The sequence below is a fragment of the Dendrobium catenatum genome, unplaced genomic scaffold, assembly GCF_001605985.2.
Source record: "Dendrobium catenatum unplaced genomic scaffold, ASM160598v2 original_scaffold_209636, whole genome shotgun sequence".
Classification (NCBI taxonomy): Eukaryota; Viridiplantae; Streptophyta; class Magnoliopsida; order Asparagales; family Orchidaceae; genus Dendrobium; species Dendrobium catenatum.
This window is the reverse complement of record NW_021528048.1, coordinates 438,259-458,688: the sequence shown is the minus strand read 5'-3', so window position 1 is coordinate 458,688 and position 20,430 is coordinate 438,259. Positions and strand designations below refer to the sequence as shown.

Here is a 20,430-nt window from a genome sequence, read left to right as displayed (position 1 = left end):
ATCTTTAATGGAACGGCAAATAATTGTTTGATCTCGGATGAATAGTGTGACATTCATATTGATGTTGCACTATTCATCTACATCATTTTTTTTGTCTCTCTCTATACCAAACTTGCCGATGAAACTTGCGAAAGAAAAGAACGATTGTTACGGGGCAAAATGGAGTTCGATTGGAGATGAATCACGATATTTTTTAGTTTCACGACATTTTGGAGTGAAAAATGAGATTTTCGGTTGTACATGCCCTAAAGCTTCTTAATCAACCATAAAGAGAAAAAACAATATATAGAACCTAAGCAAACTGGTTGTGTAGAGACTACATTAATAGAGAACATAAACAAATAAATACTTTAATATATCTCCTCTACACGTGTCTGTCTTTTATTGATGGGTTCATAAAACCTATGGCTATATATAGGCATAGTTGGATGTATTCTATTAACCAATGAATAATAATCTTCGCACTACTTGTATTGCTCATCTTCTTCTTAGAGTTCTTGTTCTCTGGTTAAAGAAACTCTGCACAGAGATATTGTAATCTCTTCATGGTATCAGAGCAGGGGAGAACAAGTACGGAAGCCATGGCAAGTTCATTCGTCGCTCAACAAGAAGAAGATTAAGACTCAGAGATACAAGATGAAATTCCCATCCCACCATCACTGAAATTCATCATAGGTAACCTAAAGAACATCGTTCCAACACCTCTCTCCACAGACAATTACCATATGTGGCGATCCCAAATCACGAAAATTCTCCGCGCAAACAAATTTGAAAGGTATCTTGATCCCTCTGTTCCCCCACCTCTTCCAACGCTGACTCGTTCGGATGGAACTACGGTTCCGAACATTCGTTACGCGCAATGGACACTCACTGATCAGAACCTCGCCGCGGCTATATGTTCAACTATTTCTCCATCCATCCTACCTTATCTCATCAATCTTGATTCTACCTCAGCCATCTGGACCACTCTAGAGCTTAGATTTCAATCCTCTAATCGCTCGAAAGTGATTCAGTTAAAGAACGATCTTCATCACATAACGATGAAAACCTCCATGACTCAATATATTGTTGATATAAAGTACTTGGTAGATCAAATAGCCTCTGTCGGATCTGTGCTCAATACCGAGGATATCATCTTGTATATCCTAAATGGCCTTCCGGCAACCTATCAAGCGTTCAAGACGGCTATAAGAATGATGCTATAACACCTATTAGCCTTGACCAATTATATCCTCTTCTACTGAGCGAAGAGATCAACATAGCTGCAGAAACAGCTCGGACCTCTCACATGGCTGATCCCAATCTCGCACTGTACAACTACCGTGGTCGCGGAAAAAGAAATCGAGGAAGAAACACTGCTCGCGATTCATCATCCAACTGTAATTCCTCCGATCCTCCCGCGACCTACCAGATCTGTCTCAAACGGGGACACTATGCCGCTACATGCTGGCACTGTCTAAACATTAATTACACACCCGCTACATCCACAACTCCGTCACGTGCCATGGTGGCAGCACCAACAAACCAAGTCGAGAACGATTGGTTTCTTGACTCGGGTGCCTCGTCGCATCTAACGCATTCACTCGACAATCTTTCCATTGCCAATCCCTATCAGGGAGCTGAATCCATAATTATCGGTGATGGTCGGACAATGCCGATTTCGAACTCTGGTACAGGTTTGTTACCCACCACAAATCGTAAGTTGAAGTTGTCTCAAATTCTTCACATTCCGCGTATTAAATACAATTTGATTTCGATTTCTCAAATTACCAAAGATAACAACATTTCTATCACATTTGATCCTAATGGTTTAATTTTTAAGGACATTCAGACGCAGGAAATTCTACTTCAAGGGCCTTGCCATAACGGCCTCTACCCAATCAAGAACTTCCATCCGTGCACTCTACACTCAGCCCTCACCGCCACAGCAGCTTCATATGAAATTTGGCATAATAGATTAGGCCACCCTAATAGCAGGGTGTTATCCGTTATATCTCAATGTAACCCGCCACTTAGAATTTCAAGATTTTCTTCTCAATGTAAATCTTGCAAATTAGCTAAAGGTCATAAACTAGTATTTGAAAAATCTGCAAATCGAAGCAATGACATTCTTGAATTACTTCACTCTGACGTATGGGGACCCTCTCCCATTGCTTCAAACCAAGGTTTTCTTTACTATGTTATTTTTGTAGATGACTATTCCAGGTTTACATGGATCTATCCAATGACACATAAATCGGAGGTTACCAGCATCTTCATCAACTTCAAGCATTACATTGAGAAGCAGACATCCAAACAGATCAAATGCTTCCGGACAGACGACGGCTTGGAATACAACAATCGCATTCTCATCTCATTTCTCAAACAAAACGGGATTGCACATCAAATGTCATGCCCATACACACCTGAGCAGAACGGGCTCTCGGAAAGAAAGCATAGGCATATTATTGAAACTACAAGATCTCTTCTACTCATTGCATCCGTCCCTACGGTCTACTGGGCAGACACAGTGCTCACTGCTACATATTTGATCAATCGCATGCCCTCTGCTACAACTCATAACAAATCACCATTTGAACTTCTACATAAGCACAAACCATATTATACTCACCTTAGAACATTCGGATGCGAATGTTTTCCCCTACTCCCACCAATCCTTCGCAATAAACTGCAGCCTAAAACTAAATCCACGGTGTTCTTGGGATACTCTGAAACTTATAAAGGGTACAAATGTCTTGATAAACAATCCAACAAAATATTTATGTCAAGACATACTACCTTTAATGAGACAAGTTTTCCATTCAATAATATAACTGAATCGTTCTCATATCAATCAACAACCATTTCGCCTCTGCTGCTTACTCTCGTATCCGCTGTAAACATAGAGCACAAGCATAATCACCTGCAAAACCCACAAACTACATCTACATCTACGCACAAGCAGCTCATCAACATTCAACCTTTTGATCATCACTCCAATACTAATAGCATTCCCCTGCAACCGGCTCAGTCCAACAACACCACTACAAGGCATTCCATGGTAACACGGTGTCAAACAGGATCATTAAAACCTCGCATCCAAATGAATCTCATTCATCATCAAGCGGCAGCCACGATGGATAAAGTCCCTACAAATTTCACTGAAGCAATCAAACATGCTGAGTGGCGCAAAGCGATGGCCAACGAATTTTTCGCCCTTCAACAGCAAGGGACTTGGACTCTCGTTCCTCCACCAGTCGACACTCACATACTTGGATGTAGGTGGACGTACAGACTAAAATATCACTCTGATGGCTCCATAGCAAGGCACAAAGCACGATTAGTAGCGCAAGGGAACAATCAGGAATACGGTATTAATTAAATGAAACGTTTAGCCCGGTGGCCAAACTACCTACGATCTGTATCCTACTTACCGTTGCAGTTCACCACAACTGGCCAGTCCAACAGTTGGACGTGGACAACACATTTCTACACTGCGAGCTCTCAGAGATCATTCACATGACTCAACCAAGAGGTTTTGAAGACTTGTCTCACCCCCATCATGTATATCGGCTAAACAAAGCCATCTACGGCCTTAAACAAGCCCCACGACAGTGGTACAATACCTTCACCACTCATCTACTTTCTCTCGGCTTCCAGCTTAGTACATTCGACTCCTCTTTACTGATTTACAAGCAACATCAAGTAAGCATTTTTCTAATTCTCTATGTAAATGATATCTTAATTATAGGTAATAATCAAGAAGTGATAACCAAACTTCTTGATCAACTAAATGCTAAGTTTTCAATGAAACACCTCGGTATAGCCAGTTCATTTCTTGGCATACAAATCAAATCTACTCATACTAGCTATTCTTTATCTCAATCCACATATGCTTACTCCATACTTCAACAGGTTAACATGACGCAATGCAACCCAATTGGAAATCCCAACTGCACCAAAATGCCACCACCGCACTCGGCGGAGTCCCAATTTTCATATCCTGCTACATATCGACGTATAACCGGCTCGCTATAGTATTTGACCATTACTCGCTCGACATAGCCTACGCCATCAACCTTCTATCTCAGCATATGCATGAGCCGCATCCATCACATACAACTTTGCTCAAACGTTTGCTTAGATACATTAAGGGAACGCTGAATTATGGACTACCGATCACGAAAAGCAACCTCATACTTCACTCCTTCTCGGACGCCGACTGGGCAGGGGACCCGATCTCACGAAAATCAACCTCCGGCTACTGCTCATTTCTCAGCTCTACACTCATATCATGGACCGTTAAAAAGCAACAAACGGTGGCTCGTTCTTCCATTGAATCAGAGTATAGAGCGCTGGCAGCTCTCACGGTAGACATAATTTTCCTCCGACGGCTCCTAGAAGATTTTGGCATTCCCTCCGATCAACCAACAGAGCTTTACCGTGATAAGACTTCCGTAATTGCACTCGCGCATAATCCCGTCTTTCACGCGAGAACTAAGTGTGAAAGCCCGATTTCCTTCCAGGATCGTCTAGGACGAAGTGGGATCATCCGGGACGATCAGTACAGAATTTATGGACAGAGGAGGTTCGTCCCAGGACAAAATTTGGTTCGTCGGGATGAAATTTGTCCAGAGAGCAAGTCGTTCAGGAACGAATACACTTCATTGAGATGAAGTTTGTCTAGAGGGCAAATCGTCCCGTGATGAATATGATTCATTCGGGACGATCCTGCTTGATAAATATCCGATTTGAGATATTTTTTGAGATATTTTGAAGAGAGAGAAAAAGTAGGAAAGAGAAAGAGAATGAAAAAGAGAGGAAAGGCTTAGTTTTAAAGCTCGCGGTGCGCTTTTCATTCGACGTCGCTGTTAAAAGATTTGTTCGTCTTATAGTAAGAACTCCGAATCCTATTTCTGATTTCGAAGATTTTGAGTTTTGGTATTTTTCTGCTCAGTTTTGTGTTTCCGTTACCGAAAAACGTGCATATCTTTTTATTGACAAAACTTTTACCGCGTAACTTTTGGTATGTTTCTGAGATGATGTTTTTGTACAATTTGAGTATTTTCTGGAAAGTTTTTATCGAATAGAAAATTATTTGGACATTGAAAAATATTGCTTCAGTACGAGTAAAGCTTTGAAACGTTGTTTTATTCAATTTCTGGTAATTTGGTGATTTTCTAAAACTGTGTATTTTAACTATGTTTGGAATTCTGTCGACTGTACGATATTTTAAGGGTTCTCCATAATTGATCTATTTGTATTTGTTGTTCTATATAAATGTGCATATGATTGAATCTATTACTATTACATTCTGAAAGACAAGTAAAGACTGCTTGAACCGTTGGTTGGAGATTGATCTACTTGTACAGGATGGTGGGCCGACGGGCTTTCCTTTAAAAAGGGTTTGGTGTTATCCTCTATTGATCATCGATATAACGATTGGGATTCATAAGTAGTATGCCGACGGGCGGCCGACGGGCGAGAGTGACGACTCTATTGAACCAACGGATACAATGATACAGCGATATTCCAAGATTGAAAAACACCGTAATAACCATGTCTTTTACTTGTTGAGTAAAGACTGGTTAAACTGTTGGTTGGAGATTGATTTACTTGTATAGGATGGTGTGCCGACGGGCTTTCCTTTAAAAAAAGTTTGGTGTTATCCTCTATTGATCATTGATATAATGATTGGGAGTCATAAGGAGATTATGCGGACGGGCAACCGACAGGCAAAGAGTGACGACTCTATTGAGCCAACGAATTACTAACATACTAATCTTGAAAAATGCCTTAATAGCCAGTGATTGTACATGTCGAGTAAGAACATTGTATTGTATTGCATGTTTAAAGTATTATTCTTATGATTACCTTATGGATTTACTGATATTGAATTGATCTATTGTTATTGATTGATTTATTGATTACCGTACGCATTTATTTATACCGACGGATTTATTGATTTATTGATATTGAATGGATTTACTGGCGAATTTACGGGTTTACTGTTACTGTACGATTTCATTGATATTGCATATTGTACATGTCACTAAACACAGATACCGATATGAATGTTGATATTGCATTGATTCATTGATACTACCGATACCGATACCGATACCGATACCGATACTACTGATTCACTGAGACACTAATTCATTGTACTTATCTTATAGCACGTGATACACCGAATAAGACATATGTGATACATGTGGTACACCGAGCACGTGATCTATGATATGATTTTACTGTATTGATTGATTTGATTGCTTTTAATTATTATTATTGATTTATTGATTTGATTGTTTTATGTGATTTCATACCGTTTGATATTATTGGTCGGAATTGATTTCTTTATTGATCTGATTGATTCTATTGATATGATTGGGTGATGTTAATCGTCTTTGATTTGACGGATTTACACGTACTGATTCATTTACTGAGGATTTATCGTTACTGTACAAATTTACTGTTTCTACACGATTTCACTGTTATAGCTTAATCGTTCATGTCATCACTGGATTGTTACTGATATTGATACATACGCTGCTACTACATTGATTTGACTGATGTTATAGACTGATGTTCTAGATAAGACGACTACTGTAGATATTTGATGCATGTACTGATTTATTGAGCTTTACGGACTTTTATACTGCTTAATGATTCTTTGACTGTCGACTGAGGATTTTACCATTTCTATACTGATTACTGTTTATGCATTGATTTCTATTTCTGTACTGATTTTCGTATCTGCATCGACTCATTGATCATGTTCAAGTGGCTGATATTGATTTGATTAATTTACATGCATATTACTTTCGTACCGTGCTTTGATTTCAGTTGTAGGTTTTTTGTGACTTGCTAGGATTTTTGAAGCTCATTATATGTGGTTAATGATTTCAGGTGCAGAGCCTCCCGCGTGAACTTCTTTCAGACACTAATATAGTTTTTCGTAATTTTTTATTCTTGCATTATTTTGTAACCCGAGTGGCTATTGTACATGTTCTTTTGGATTTTGTATATGAAATGCCGGAATGTGAATTATAATATTTTGATGTATTTGTTTTCTTTAATACAATTATCATTTCTGAATGTCTGTATTGATCTGAGAAAAAAAAAAGAGAACGAATAAGAAGAAGAATGTCAGATGAATCCTTTCACTATAGATGTCTGGGATGTTACACTAAGCATATATAAATTGATCAACGGTTTTTTAGAGATCAAATCTAGCACCATAAAATCATGTTTCTGCCCATAAGCACCATGGATCAGATCGCGGATATTCTCACCAAGCCTCTCTCTACACACAGGTTCAAAACTTTGAGAGACAAACTGACGATCAAGCCGGATTCCTCAGTTTGAGAGGGGATAATAGAGAACATAAACAAATAAATACTTTAATATCTCCTCTACACGTGTCTGTCTTTTATTGATGGGTTCATAAAACCTATGGCTATATATAGGCATAATTGGATGTATTCTATTAACCAATGAATAATAATCTTCTCACTACTTGTATTGCTCATCTTCTTCTTAGAGTTCTTGTTCTCTGGTTAAAGAAACTCTGCTCATAGATATTCTGATCTCTTCATATTTCGTCAAAATTTAGAGCGAAAGTCTATTTCACTTAGGTTCATTTGGGATGGCTTTATTATTATTTCAATTTTTGTACTAAAAAATTGTTTTAAGAATTAATAAGAAAGCAGTCCCAAACTAAGCCTTAGATAGTTAGACGAAAGATATCCATATGTGCTTTCCCGTCATAAAAAATGATCTCCCCATATGCTTATCCATATTCAGAATCGTATTGACTGCGATTGTAGCGAGCAGAAAAATGCATATCGATTGTGATTCCAACGAGCAGTAGATGCCAATAGAGGTTTAGGGTTATGAAGGATACCAATTGAGACAATGTTCATGCATATCAATTGCGATTTATGAACAAGTGTGAATATGAGATTCATTTCTGATACGTCATCAAAAAATTATCTTGATCGAGCACGAATCTTGATGCAAAATCAAGTTGGAAACTTTCGAAATTAAAATTGGAACCATTTGAACTCTGATTTCAAACAAACTTACAGCTGAACTGGACGTCTTAGAAATATGAACCCAACACACCAAATTCGACTCAATCTGAGCCCAAATGAGGCCAAATCAAGTACCCGAAGCGCTATTGTAAGACTCAAACCACAATTTGGGTTACCAAATGGTTTCTAAACATGACGTTCTTATAGTTGAATCGAGCGGCTCAATAAGACAAATCCAACGAGCCCAATATTGTCAAACTTCGACATCATTAAGACCTTTAAATGCATGACAAACGATACATGATCAAGGGATTCAATATCGGCCATCCACTAACCACTCCCCATTTACCCTTTATCTCTCACCTATTTACGGGTTTTGTCATCCTCAAAAACCTATGAATAGACCCCTCATTTCTCTTGAGAGGAGACCAAAGCAAGAGGAGAAGAAGGAAGAAGAGAAGGAAGAGAAGAAAGAAGCGCCTCCTCAACCACAGCCGGACTTCCGCTGGACCATCACTTGAGGCCCTCGCCTCCGCCGGATCACCTCCTGACATCGTTGCTCCGTCGGACAACCACTTGAGGCCCTCACCTCCGCCGGACCACCACTTGAGGCCCTCTCCTCCGTCGAACCACCTCATGATGTCGGAGTTTTATCGGACCACCACTTAAGGGTCTGAGCTCCACCAGACCATCACTTGAGGCCCTCACATCCACCAGACCACCACCTAATGTCGTTGCTCCGCCATACCACCACTTGAAGCCCTCACCTACGTCGGACCACCACTTGATGCCGAGATTTCTGCCGGACCACCACCTGAGGCCCAGACTTCTACCGGACCACCACCTAAGGCCCGAACTTCTATTAGGCCACCACCTAATACCCATAGTTCTACCAAAGTACCGCCCTACTACAACGGTCCTTTTGACTTCCTTCGCCTAATATGGTCCTTCCGACCTACATCGCCAAACAACAGTCTCTTTGACCTAGGTCTATTGCATACTACGATCCTTCCGACCTACATCGTCAGACAATGATCTTTCTGATCTCTGTCTCCTGCCGCCTATGGTCCTTCTAACCTCTGTCACTTACTACAGTCCTTCCGACCTACATCACCACACAAAATTCTCTTCGACCTCGGTCTCTTGCATAATACGGTCCTTCCAATCTACATTTCTCTATTGCCATGAATACTCCATGACGCAACAATTTCCTGTTGAGAATTCCCAAATTTATTCAGCGTAGAAACGAATTGAAGAGACGCATATGGATAACAATTAGTGGTAAAGAGGCGTGAGTAGAAGCAGAGGGATTGTTATATTAATATATATATATATATATATATATATATATATATATATATCTTAATATAAGAACTACTTAAATTAGCTAATAAATAGTCTAAAAAATAAGCATTTGAATTTTGAATTAATAAATAAGTAATTCTATAATTTTGAAATTAAACATCAGCTAAAAAAGATAATAAAAAAAACCACAAATAAGTTTTTTTAATAATCATATTAAATAAACAAATAAAATAGATTTAGTCATGGAATAGAAAAGTAAGAAGGAATTATATAAAATCTATATTTAAATTCATTAATTAATTTTAAAATAAATTAGAGAGCAATAAAATCTATAATTTACTCCAACTAAAATGCCAGTAAAAAATGAGATGCTTTATATTCCATCGTGTGATGGACTGCCATTAATAAACTTTAGGACCATATTTTGTAGTTTTAGCTACTTTTCAACAAAATGTCTATTGATAACTATACATTTGATACATCATCGAAAAATTATCTTGATTGGGCACGAATCTCGACGCATATTTGAATTGAAAGCTTTTAAAATTAATTTCATGACCATCCAAAATATATTTTTAGCAAATTTATAGACAAATTGAACGTCTCAAAAAGATAAGCTCATCGATATGAAATTATATTTATTTGTTGTTTGCATTTATTACTTTTAATTTATTTTATTGTATTTCACTTCATGTTTGTTGTTAGTGTATAAATAGTAGAATTAGTAAGAAACCCTTAGTATTTGACATGAAAATAGAAAGAACACTTACAAAAAATAATACATAAAATGACTTTAACATTAGTTTTGATGATGAAATAAATATGATTAAGTATTAATGTATATAATTAATTCAGAATGGAATTTAAATGTTAGTCATATCCTTATTTCCGAATTTAAGATGTTTAAAGGCTCTGTTGTGCATAAGTTTTGATGATGAAATAGATATGGTTAAATATTATTCTTTCATTAGACCCTGGGCAATAAAAACATTACATACCATATAATATCAGTCATATCAATCTCAATCATAATCTAGTGACATCATATAGGAGTCATCACTCCAATATTTTGTCATATCATTGTCCCCTTATGTCTCCCATCATATTATATATTATGTTCATTTAAAAGAAAATCTATCTACCCACCCTCTTATGTACAGTATCATATCTTGTCTACACCAGCATAAATCAGTCCAATTAAGTAGCAAGCCTTTCTTGCATGCACATATTTCATTACAGAACACACACACACAGAATGAGCATATATACAATATATAAACAATTATATGGTCAAAATTACTAGAAATTCAAATATCACATTTTTTACATTTTATAACTAATTTAAAATACAAGTAGAATCATTTTAAATGGTTTAGGGCCCGTGGTTTTTCTTTACCTGAGCTTTTGATGTAAAAATTATGGTGTATCTTTCAATTACAATTATTTCACTCCTCTCGTATGTATGTGTGTACTGGATTTTTAGGCGAAATTAAGATATAAAACTCTCTATCTCCCTACCGCTGAGAATATTGTCGCACACAATAATAGTCTATTTTTATTCTAAATTTCATAAGTTTTACTTGTTTTATACCTTAACTTTGTACAAAAATTTGACTAACATAGATAAAAACTGTGAGATATCATAACTTTTTATATGAAAAATTCATTACAAAATTTTCACAAGGCTTGGCCCAGTTGCATTAATAAACTATATAATGCAAGATACAAGAGTCCTCTCTTATTAAAGAATATTGGGTTATATATAATTAAGAATAATTGTCTGATTCTCATTATAGGAATTATAAAATTCTTATGTTCACCCGAATTGTAAGGTTGAATATTGATAGTCAAGCAATAATAGTTGGATAACGAAAGTCTGATGATGATGTCAATGATTGTTGATGGTGATCATCTACAATAATCACTTGAAAATGTAATAGGATTTTTTAGATATCTCAGCTCTAGAATCTCCTCTCTTGTACAAAATGATACTCTATTTATAGTATTTTAAAGAGAAATATTTTGATAAATTTAGCCAGAATCCAAAACATTCTATCGAATGGTTCATATTGATTTCTTTGATCATAAATAATTTATCCAACATTATCAATGACATCATAATTGAATAATTTTAAGCTCATTGGATTTGTCTCGTCAAATCGCTCGATTTAATAATAAGTACATAATATTTGAAGACCATTTTATATTTTAATTATTGTTCAAAAGTCCTTAAATATTCTTTAAATGCTTGATTTGGGTTTATTTAGACTTAGAGCAAATCATTTGTGGTGTCGATGATTTAATATCAATGGGATGTTCAATTATTTCAACTATAAGTTTGTTGAAATCGAAGTTCTGACGGTTCTAAATTTAATATAAATGTTCCCTCAAGATTTGTGCTTATCAATTAATTTTTTTGGAGATGTATGATGTCTATTTACATGATACTAATTTCAATGGAACTTAACAACCCTTTTGATACATTGCTAGAAAATTAGGCAACTAAGCATGAATCATGATGAAATATTTTATGTAAAAACTTTTCCAACATCATAAGTTTGTTGATCGGAGTCCAATAGAGCTCTAATCAAGCATTGAAATGTTGATGAAAACTTCATGATATCATAAACCAAATGATGTTTGAATCTTATATGCATACTACAATCAAAACGAGTGTCTCGTTGAGAGAAATCTAACAAATCAAAGACCACATAATTTTGAGATCATTAAGTCACTAAAATGGTTGAAATAATGGTATGTGATCAATAGAAACAACATGGGTAGTATTTGATAGAGTGTTTAGGGATTTTGGTTAAACTTACAAAATTACGCCCTAAAAAACTATAAATAATCTCACATTCTCCACATAAAGGGAGCTATAACTTCACTTAAGATGAGGGAGAGAGCTTAGTGATTTTATTAAGTCTAGAGCCCTACATAATAATGGGACATTTGGCACAATTAATATCCTACTATAAAAAATTTGGCACAATTAAGTGATACTTCCAACTATTATATTCGGACATTTGGCAATATTTTACATAAAAATACAAAAAAGAGTGGAGCCGCTCGCCTATTAAAATATAAACAAGGGATTGGCTCCGCCACATCATCCAATCACCTCTTTAATAGCAGAGATTAGTACTTGCGGAGTTTGGATAAGAAAACTGTCAGGATTTTGTGAGTGGACACAGTAAAAGTATAATAAAAGCGCAGTGTAGATAGTAATTATGCTTTTATTATGCACACTCACAGAATTCAGAGGCAGCTTCGATTCAGACTCCGTACGTAATAATCTCTCTCTTAATGGAAGATTTTTTTTTTTCTTTTAATTTTATTCTTAACATTATTCATCCTGTTAATTTAAATTATTATTTTTGTTTCAGTCGTCCCCCCCCGAACTCCACGTCGGTACCGTGGCTCGTTGAAACCCATAAAAACTCCATTGTTATCCCTATCCATTTTCTCCTTCTCCTTCCCCCAGGCCCAGGCGTTCTCTCTCTGAAATCTTCAACGGTGGATAGGAAGAAACAGGAGGAAAATTTTTCTTCAGGAACGAGCGGCATAAGGAGGATATAGAATAAGGAGAGTAAAGGGCAACAAGAGAGAGAGAGAGAGAGAGCTTTTACTAGATTTGAGGAGGAGAGGATTTCCATTATTTCTGATCCGGAGCTGTAATCTCCAAGCAATCAACGAATGGATTCTGATCCGTGGGTCTCTCGCCTAGCCGCTGCAAAGAGGCATTACTTGCTTCAGCAACAGCAGAGCTCCTACTCAGGTCTCCTACCCTTTTTCCCTTGAGGTCCCCTCAACGCCTCCGTCAATCTGATAAGGGCATTTTCTTAGCGATTTTCCCGGCTTGACGAGGTTATTTTAGGTTCCAGATCGGTTTGATGTCGATGAGTACGAATTGGAAGAGGAGGTCCGCTCGGATTTTCCTTGCCCCTTCTGTGACGAGGACCACGACATCGCATCATTGTGCTCTCATCTCGAAGATGAGCATCCTTTTGAATCTAAAGCTGCTGTAAGAATCTATATTAGATGCTCTTTTGTCCAAATAAATTCCCTGTCATCTTTTAATGTATAAAAGATCAATCTAAATGTAAAAAGAAGCTGAAAACAAAATAAGTTCATTAACTTTATGGTTATAGAATTTTACATTAAATATAATCTTGTGTTCATTTTGATTCATGTGCTAAGTTATGGTCTCTTTTGTTCCGTGTTTTGCTTCCATGTTTTTTTCTGAAGGCTTGGGAAGCTCGGGATGTATTTAAGTTTTTTTTATCCATTATCTTTACTGCAACCTTATCAGATCTGCATTAGCTCTTCCTATTCTTGTTTTAGAGGACTAAGAGGAGCTATCTTATTCTGTTGGTGGTAACACATATTGCATCTGCTTTCCTTTTCCTATTGTTTAGTGTTTGATATGATCAGATCAAATGAGTTTGCATCCTTTTTATCACCCTAGGTTTATGGAGTCAATATGCAAGTAAAAAAACCTATCTTTCCTTCTTGTGGAATGAAGATGAGGTTAAAAAAGGTTCATGAGAAATGTGCGAATTCTTTCTGATTCTGCAACATGTATAGCTTTTTGTGAAAGCTTATGTAAGACATGAGCAATATGTTTTAGGTACTTGAACGTACGTGCTATTTGTGCAGCTTCTGCACAAATGAAAATGGCCATGCAGAAAAAATAAAGAGGCATGCAAAGTAGGTGGAAGCAACAATTTTAATGGTAGTTTAGCATTTTCGGCACACTTAATTGCTGAAGTTTTTTTTTTTTTTGCCACCACACTCAATTGAGCTATCAATGACTTCGTTATAACCATATCTAGATCTTGCAACATAGTCAAACTATGTGCATTTTAATAAAATTTATCTTTAAACCTCCATGATACCCAATTATCACACAAAATTTTGAGGCACTTCATCATTTTAATTATCCGGCCTTAACCCTAAAAATTATTTTCTTATCATACCGTTTTTCTATATTATAAATCTAAGATATTTAAACCTATTTCACCTATGTATCACTTTATTTTTTAATAATAATGAATGTTAATTGTTAACATCATTATAGGGCGTCCATTTCAAATTTTTATTTATTTCAATCAATATCACACTAATTAGAATGATACCATCTGCGGAAATCATACACCAAAATAATAATTAGAACTATTCTCCATATAATTATATTACTTTCATATATAAAAATATATTGTATGAAATAAGCTTAATTCATTCTTATTTATGTGTTTGCACATGCATTCATACTTGCATGCATATATATGGAGGTAATTTTACTAGATTATTAGACACATCTCAATGAAACTATAGAAAATAAGAGTGTTACTTATAAACAACTATCTTAATTGTGATTTCTCTAGCTTCCACTTTTGGAAGTGGGATTGGAAATGCTGTATACTTTCAGATACAGACAACTATATAGCCCCTTAGTGCGCTTAAGATTCTCCCTTACCCTAGGAAAAAGAGTGTTAAAGGTTCATTATGTGCTTTGGAAAGGATTTTGTTGGTCCTTTATCAGCCTGAAAGAAGATTGGAGTATGGTTGATCGTAGCTTACAAAATAAATTTAGTTAACTTGTCTTGGCAATTTGAGTGAGTATGCTTCATTCAGGAAGTGGGGATAGTAAAAAAAATCTCAAGGACTAGTTTGGTAGTCGATTTTAGCTTATGGAGTTGCCAAAATACCATAGATCTGTACATCGATTTGCTAGTTTAACTGGGACATTGCACTTGTTTTCAGTCAGTTTATCATCCATGAGAACTCTTATTAAAACTTTAAATTTGGCTGGATCAAGTTTTCCAAAGCTTTTAATTTTTTATTTTCTTAAAAAGGCCTAATTCCCCGTCGACTTTGATGATTACCAAGGTTTAAAAAGAAAACTAGGCATTTTGTCTTAAGTGAGGCGAGGCTTAAGCCTAAAAAACAAAAAAAATAAAGTACTTAAAAATTATAAATAATTCATAGAAAATAATAAAATATTAAGTAAATTATGAACATAACGATTTGTTTTGAAGATAAATATTACTGGAACACAATATTCAAAATAAATACTCGATTTAAGATTACCTTTGAATTTTTTTGAAGCTTCAACTTCACTTTGTTTCTTTCTTTTATATACTTGATAAGTAGAAGCTGATCCCAATTTAATAGACCTTTCAATGTTCATAGAGGTTGCTTCATTGTCCTCATTGATATAAGTTTCCCCTTCAACTTCTACTTCAAGAACATCAACACTCTTAGGAGTAACCCATTCATCTTCATATTGTAAATTATCAAGTAAAATGTTGTATTAGTATGCTATTTGAGAAATTTCATAAGAATGACTTTTTTAGTTTTGCTATAAGTTTTCGGCAGATTCTCAATACATTTTTCATTAGAAATGACGGTATGGATAGCGAAACATCGATGAAAAAAGTCACACGGAAAACTAAGAAGCCATAACAATAAGAAATAAGGATTTGAGATTTTACTTACAGTCCACGGATTATTACCTTTTGTTCGATTCTTTCAAAACTCTACTCAACACGAAACAGGCCAAGCTAACGCAGAGCTCGAAGCAGACGAAGCTGATGGAGCGGATAATTCCTTTGAAACTGTAATTCATATGAAGCAGGCGAAGCCGGCACAGTGCTCGAAGGAAAGAAAGTTTGTCACCTTTGCTGCGATGGGAGATTAAATTGTTCAGAACTTTACTTCACACGAAGAAAGCAATGCCAAAGTAGAGTCGAAACGGAAGAAAGTTCATCACCTTCGCTGTTACGGGAGATTGACTCGTTCAGAACTCTACTTCACATGAAGCAAGCAAAGCCAAAGCATGCTCGATATGAAGAAAGATCATTATGTTCGTTGTGTGCTCCTTAACTATTTGACAAGAGTGGCGTTGCTGAAGGACGTGGAGGGGCTTCTCTTTCAAAGCTCTACTTCACACAAAGCAGTCGAAATCAAAACAACAGTTACGCGCTAAAACTTATTATACTCGCATATTCATGCAATTATAAAAATAAAAGAAATTGAGTGAGGCGTTGCCTCAAACAACCTCTAGGCATCTAAAAATATCATATGGGTGAGGCTTATGCCTCGACACATCAGAGTCCCACCTCGAGTCGAGCGCCTCAAATGCCTTTTTAATCGATGGTGATCACCCGGGCCAAAACTACCAATGTAGTCTTTACCTTTTCCTTTTGGATTCTGCTGCCACTTCATTTCTCCCAGTCATATATATATATATACCTTGATTTCTACGAGAATACATAAGCTAAAAAAATGCTTGAGAGTCAAGTTCTTTCAAATGCATCAAATGAGCGCCTTACTTGACATGGCCTTGACCTCATTTTGTGCTCCTTTTGTCATTTGGTCCGCATATCCATGACTGCTATATTTTAACGAGATTAATCAGCATTGTAGCATATGGGTAGCTTTCTGGAAGAATAATGCTACTTTTAACCAAAAAAAATATCAAACAAATCAATAATGAATCTAAACTCAGTCGGTTTGATCTACTGTTTGATTCCATATTGAAAATGCTACGTGTCTTTGGGATTTGTTTGTGATCACGCTGTTTGGGGAATTAGAGCATTTACATTTTCAAAATTACCCTATACTGAACACCTAGCCCTCGAAGTGATTGTTTGGCTACTTTTTATGCTTGAATCCAAAAGATAACCCTACACTGAACACCTAATCACTGCAATCTTTGGTTAATTTTACTTTGATTTGTTTCATTGATAATGCTTGAAAAGTGGAAAATTTTTTCATCACCTGTTAATAGTTAATACCATCTCATTGCTTTGGAAATGAATTTAGGTGGTATGTGTTGATGTTGATATCTGAATTTATTGTATCAAAATAAATGTCAATGGAATTAACTTTGAACTGAATGAGATAGGGGATAGTAATGAAAGTATGGGGTATTAAATTGATGCTTTTAGTTTTAATTTAATCAAGACATTGATTGCAACATGGGATCTCAAATAAATCTAGCTATAGCTGAATAACACAGAAAATTTATCCTTATATTTATCTAGGCTGGAAGCTCACCTGCTATAATAAAGAAAATATTATGAACAACTCTGGTGCAACTACAACTATATTCATAAATCTCATTTGCCAAATTCTGCAGTTGAACCTGACCGTTTGATAGCATCGAAATAATAATAGTAGGTTATCCAGAGCCTCTTTATTAATCTGATATGACAAATTTACTTTGTGAATTTTGTTCCTTAAATCATTGCAGTAGTGGTTAAAATTTCTTTCAAATTGTAAGAACCTCCCATGATACTAGCCATTACCTTTCCTTATTTCAGGTTTGCCCCGTTTGCTCTGTTAAGGTTGCAGGAGAAATGCTGAGTCATATTATGTTGCAACATGGCCAAGCCTTCAAGATATCCTTTCCTGAAATATTTTGCCAGCGATATCTGTAAACAGGATCTAAAATCTTTGATGCACATTCAGCTCAAACTTACACAATAGTTCAGTATTTATTCTCGAGAATAAATATGGTTGCTTGAAATAATAAATAATGCATGGATGCTATTTCATAATATGGAAACCTAAAAATGAGCTGGAAAACTCTAAATTTACTATAATCATGATACAATCTCTTATAAACAATCTTTCATTATTGATTCAGTACAAGCTTATTGAGCATAAGAACTTGCATGCATGAGTTGAAAACTATGATGTACATACACGGATATGGTGACACATATATGATACAATACGGACATGGGAGAAAATATAGGAGTTGGATATGGGTTGGACACGATATTATAATTTTTATATTTTAAAAATAGTGTATACAAATTGATTAAGTATAATATCAAAAATAATATATAAATAATAAGTCATTTAACTAGAAATTGTACTTAAAATGATTAATATTACGATGCTGAGAGTCGGGCGTCAATACCGTGTATCAGGCATCGAGAGAGAAGAAAACAATGCTGTCAAGAGTTGGGCATTGATGTTATGCAGTAAGTATCAGGCATCGATGTTGAGAGGGCATTTGTCGTTGATGTTGAGAGGGTGTTGGTCTTCGATTTTAAGATGACGTTGGACAAAGATGAGCTGTCAAGTTGTGGGTGTAAAAATTGCTAGCATTGAGAATATTTGAAATGTCGATGTTATAGTGACATCAGACGTCGATGTTGATGAGATGACATCGGACATTGTAGTGAAATCAAAGTGGCGACCCGTCAAAGAAAAATGAAAATGTGAATATTCGATGAATAGAGTATTGAGTGTGCGCGATTGATTTGGTGTTGTTGAAAAAAAATAAAAAAATTAATTTTTTATATTTTAAATAAACTAAAATTTAAATAAAAGAAATTATATTAAAAAAATTCATAAAAATTTTAAGACATGTATGTCCAATTTATATTTAATATTTTTTTAATCAGACACATTTTCGACGTGTCCGACACGTGTCAGAGATGTGTCGGACGCGTGTCGTGTCGGATACGTGTCTGACACTGCACGCCTCTATTAGGAGAAGTGTCACATCATAGGCTGAAAAGAAAAACAAGCTAAACAAGAGGCAATTTAAAAATTTATTTTGTTATAAGCAAAGAATGAGCGCATCAGAAGTAACTTTCCAACTATTTCAAACATTTTGATTGAATTGTTTGACTAAAAATTGCTGGAAGAACTTTATATCGAATACTAATTTATGAAATAGACTACAAAAACATTATCAACTCAACCCTAAACCTTTAATAGATCGAATGACAAAGCTTAAGGGGATTCATAATTTTCTTTGACTCTGGATCACCTGCAGAGACATCGAAGGTTACGCAGAGTTGCTATTCCTAATGGCCAGGCACTATCACTTCTGGGTAAAGACCTTCGTGAGGCTCACCTGCAGGCGCTTTTGGGTGGTGGGGCTTATCGGTCAAGTAACTCTAGTACCTCTGCTGCAGCTGCTGATTCATTTCTATCTTCTTTTGCTTTAAATTTTCCTGCATCAGAAGCTGAAGAAACTTCAAAATCTTCTTTATCCCATGTTGATGACTTCATTGGGAAAAAGTCAACTACAAAGGCTGGGAACCCAAGGTAATACTTATTGTCATCTTTGCTGCAGCTAGGTAAACTAGTCATGAATTTGAAACCAATTAACTGAGTAATGGCTTGACAAAAAATTGAGAAGGGAAATAGTGAGAACAAATTTAATGCGTTCAGTTCTATAAACAGATATATATTTCCTATAATTTAGCCCTTGTAGACTGGCAGGTTTCCTTTTCAGATTTTCTTTTACCTATGTATGCTTTATCTTAACTCTTAAGCATTAACTCAGCATCTTCATATATTTTCTATTCTTTGAAAATTTTTACTCTCCAAAAGTAATGTGTACCTTCTAAGCGAAATGAAACATTGAGTTGGAATCTTTTTGTAGAGGAAAAAATGGACATTTGATGATGCATGCATTTGCTTACTAAGAATCTTAACGGCGAAATGGTTGTTGCTACTTCTTGTCACTTTCAAGTTTTTATTTCCATTAAATGATTGAACTGCAAGCATGCTATAAACCCAAATTGACTTTGATTGTTTGGTTGCATGTTGTGAAGTCATTTAAGGAGTTTGAAGATGGAAACACAAACAACACCTAATTGAATTTTTTCTACATACAGCACTTAGCATACCTCAAATTCAAAAAATTGAATTTCACATTTTGTTTATAGCAGTATCGATCTTTCTCTTAGCCAAGAAGAAAGGGAAAAGAAGCAGAGGCAGGCCACAGTCAGGGCAAAATTTGTGCAGGATCTGCTGCTTTCAACACTGTTTGATGATTAATTCGAGTAAAGTTCAGTAAAATTTCATCAAATGGATTGTTTGTGATCTTACAACTGTCTTTAACAGATACAGTGATTATCCATAGTGAAATTGGTGAATTTTCACATCAAAAGGTGTTGATATGAACTCATCTTTCAACAGTGGTAATGCACCTTAGAAAAGTAACTTGAATTAATCTTGAGGTGATTTTGATGAAATCTCTATTTTTTTGCTTCCTTGAAAGAAATATATATTGAAGGTATTGCCTGCTTGAATTCACTGAAGTTCTGGTAATAATGCGTACATTTTTTTTAGC

The 20,430-nt window shown here is 35.7% G+C and overlaps 2 protein-coding genes across 3 annotated transcripts; both read left to right on the top strand.

Moving 5' to 3' along the window:
- Positions 1-725: 725 nt before the first annotated feature.
- Positions 726-1,205, top strand: LOC110094394. Its single transcript, XM_020819620.1, has one exon. The coding sequence runs from the start codon at positions 726-728 to the stop codon at positions 1,203-1,205; it is 480 nt and encodes a 159-aa protein (XP_020675279.1).
- Positions 1,206-12,732: 11,527 nt separating this feature from the next.
- LOC110094406 (protein DEHYDRATION-INDUCED 19) lies at positions 12,733-20,332 on the top strand. 2 transcript variants are annotated; one of them, XM_020819636.2, is made up of 5 exons: positions 12,733-13,098; positions 13,205-13,344; positions 17,651-17,728; positions 19,117-19,397; positions 20,024-20,332. In XM_020819636.2, exons 1-5 carry the CDS (start codon positions 13,017-13,019, stop codon positions 20,133-20,135), a joined length of 693 nt encoding a protein of 230 aa, XP_020675295.1. In that variant the 5' UTR covers positions 12,733-13,016; the 3' UTR covers positions 20,136-20,332. The 2 variants fall into 2 exon arrangements, with proteins under 2 accessions (XP_020675295.1, XP_020675296.1); XM_020819637.2 differs by having other exon boundaries at positions 12,737-13,098; positions 20,027-20,332.
- Positions 20,333-20,430: the final 98 nt, after the last annotated feature.

Coding starts and splice junctions, on each gene's coding strand:
- LOC110094406 (XM_020819636.2), top strand. CDS start 13,017: ATGGATTCTGATCCGTGGGTCTCTCGCCTAGCCGCTGCAAAGAGGCAT. Junction 13,345..17,650: donor CTTTTGAATCTAAAGCTGCT/GTAAGAATCTAT, acceptor TCCTTATTTCAG/GTTTGCCCCGTTTGCTCTGT. Junction 17,729..19,116: donor AACATGGCCAAGCCTTCAAG/ATATCCTTTCCT, acceptor ACTCTGGATCAC/CTGCAGAGACATCGAAGGTT.
- LOC110094394 (XM_020819620.1), top strand. CDS start 726: ATGTGGCGATCCCAAATCACGAAAATTCTCCGCGCAAACAAATTTGAA.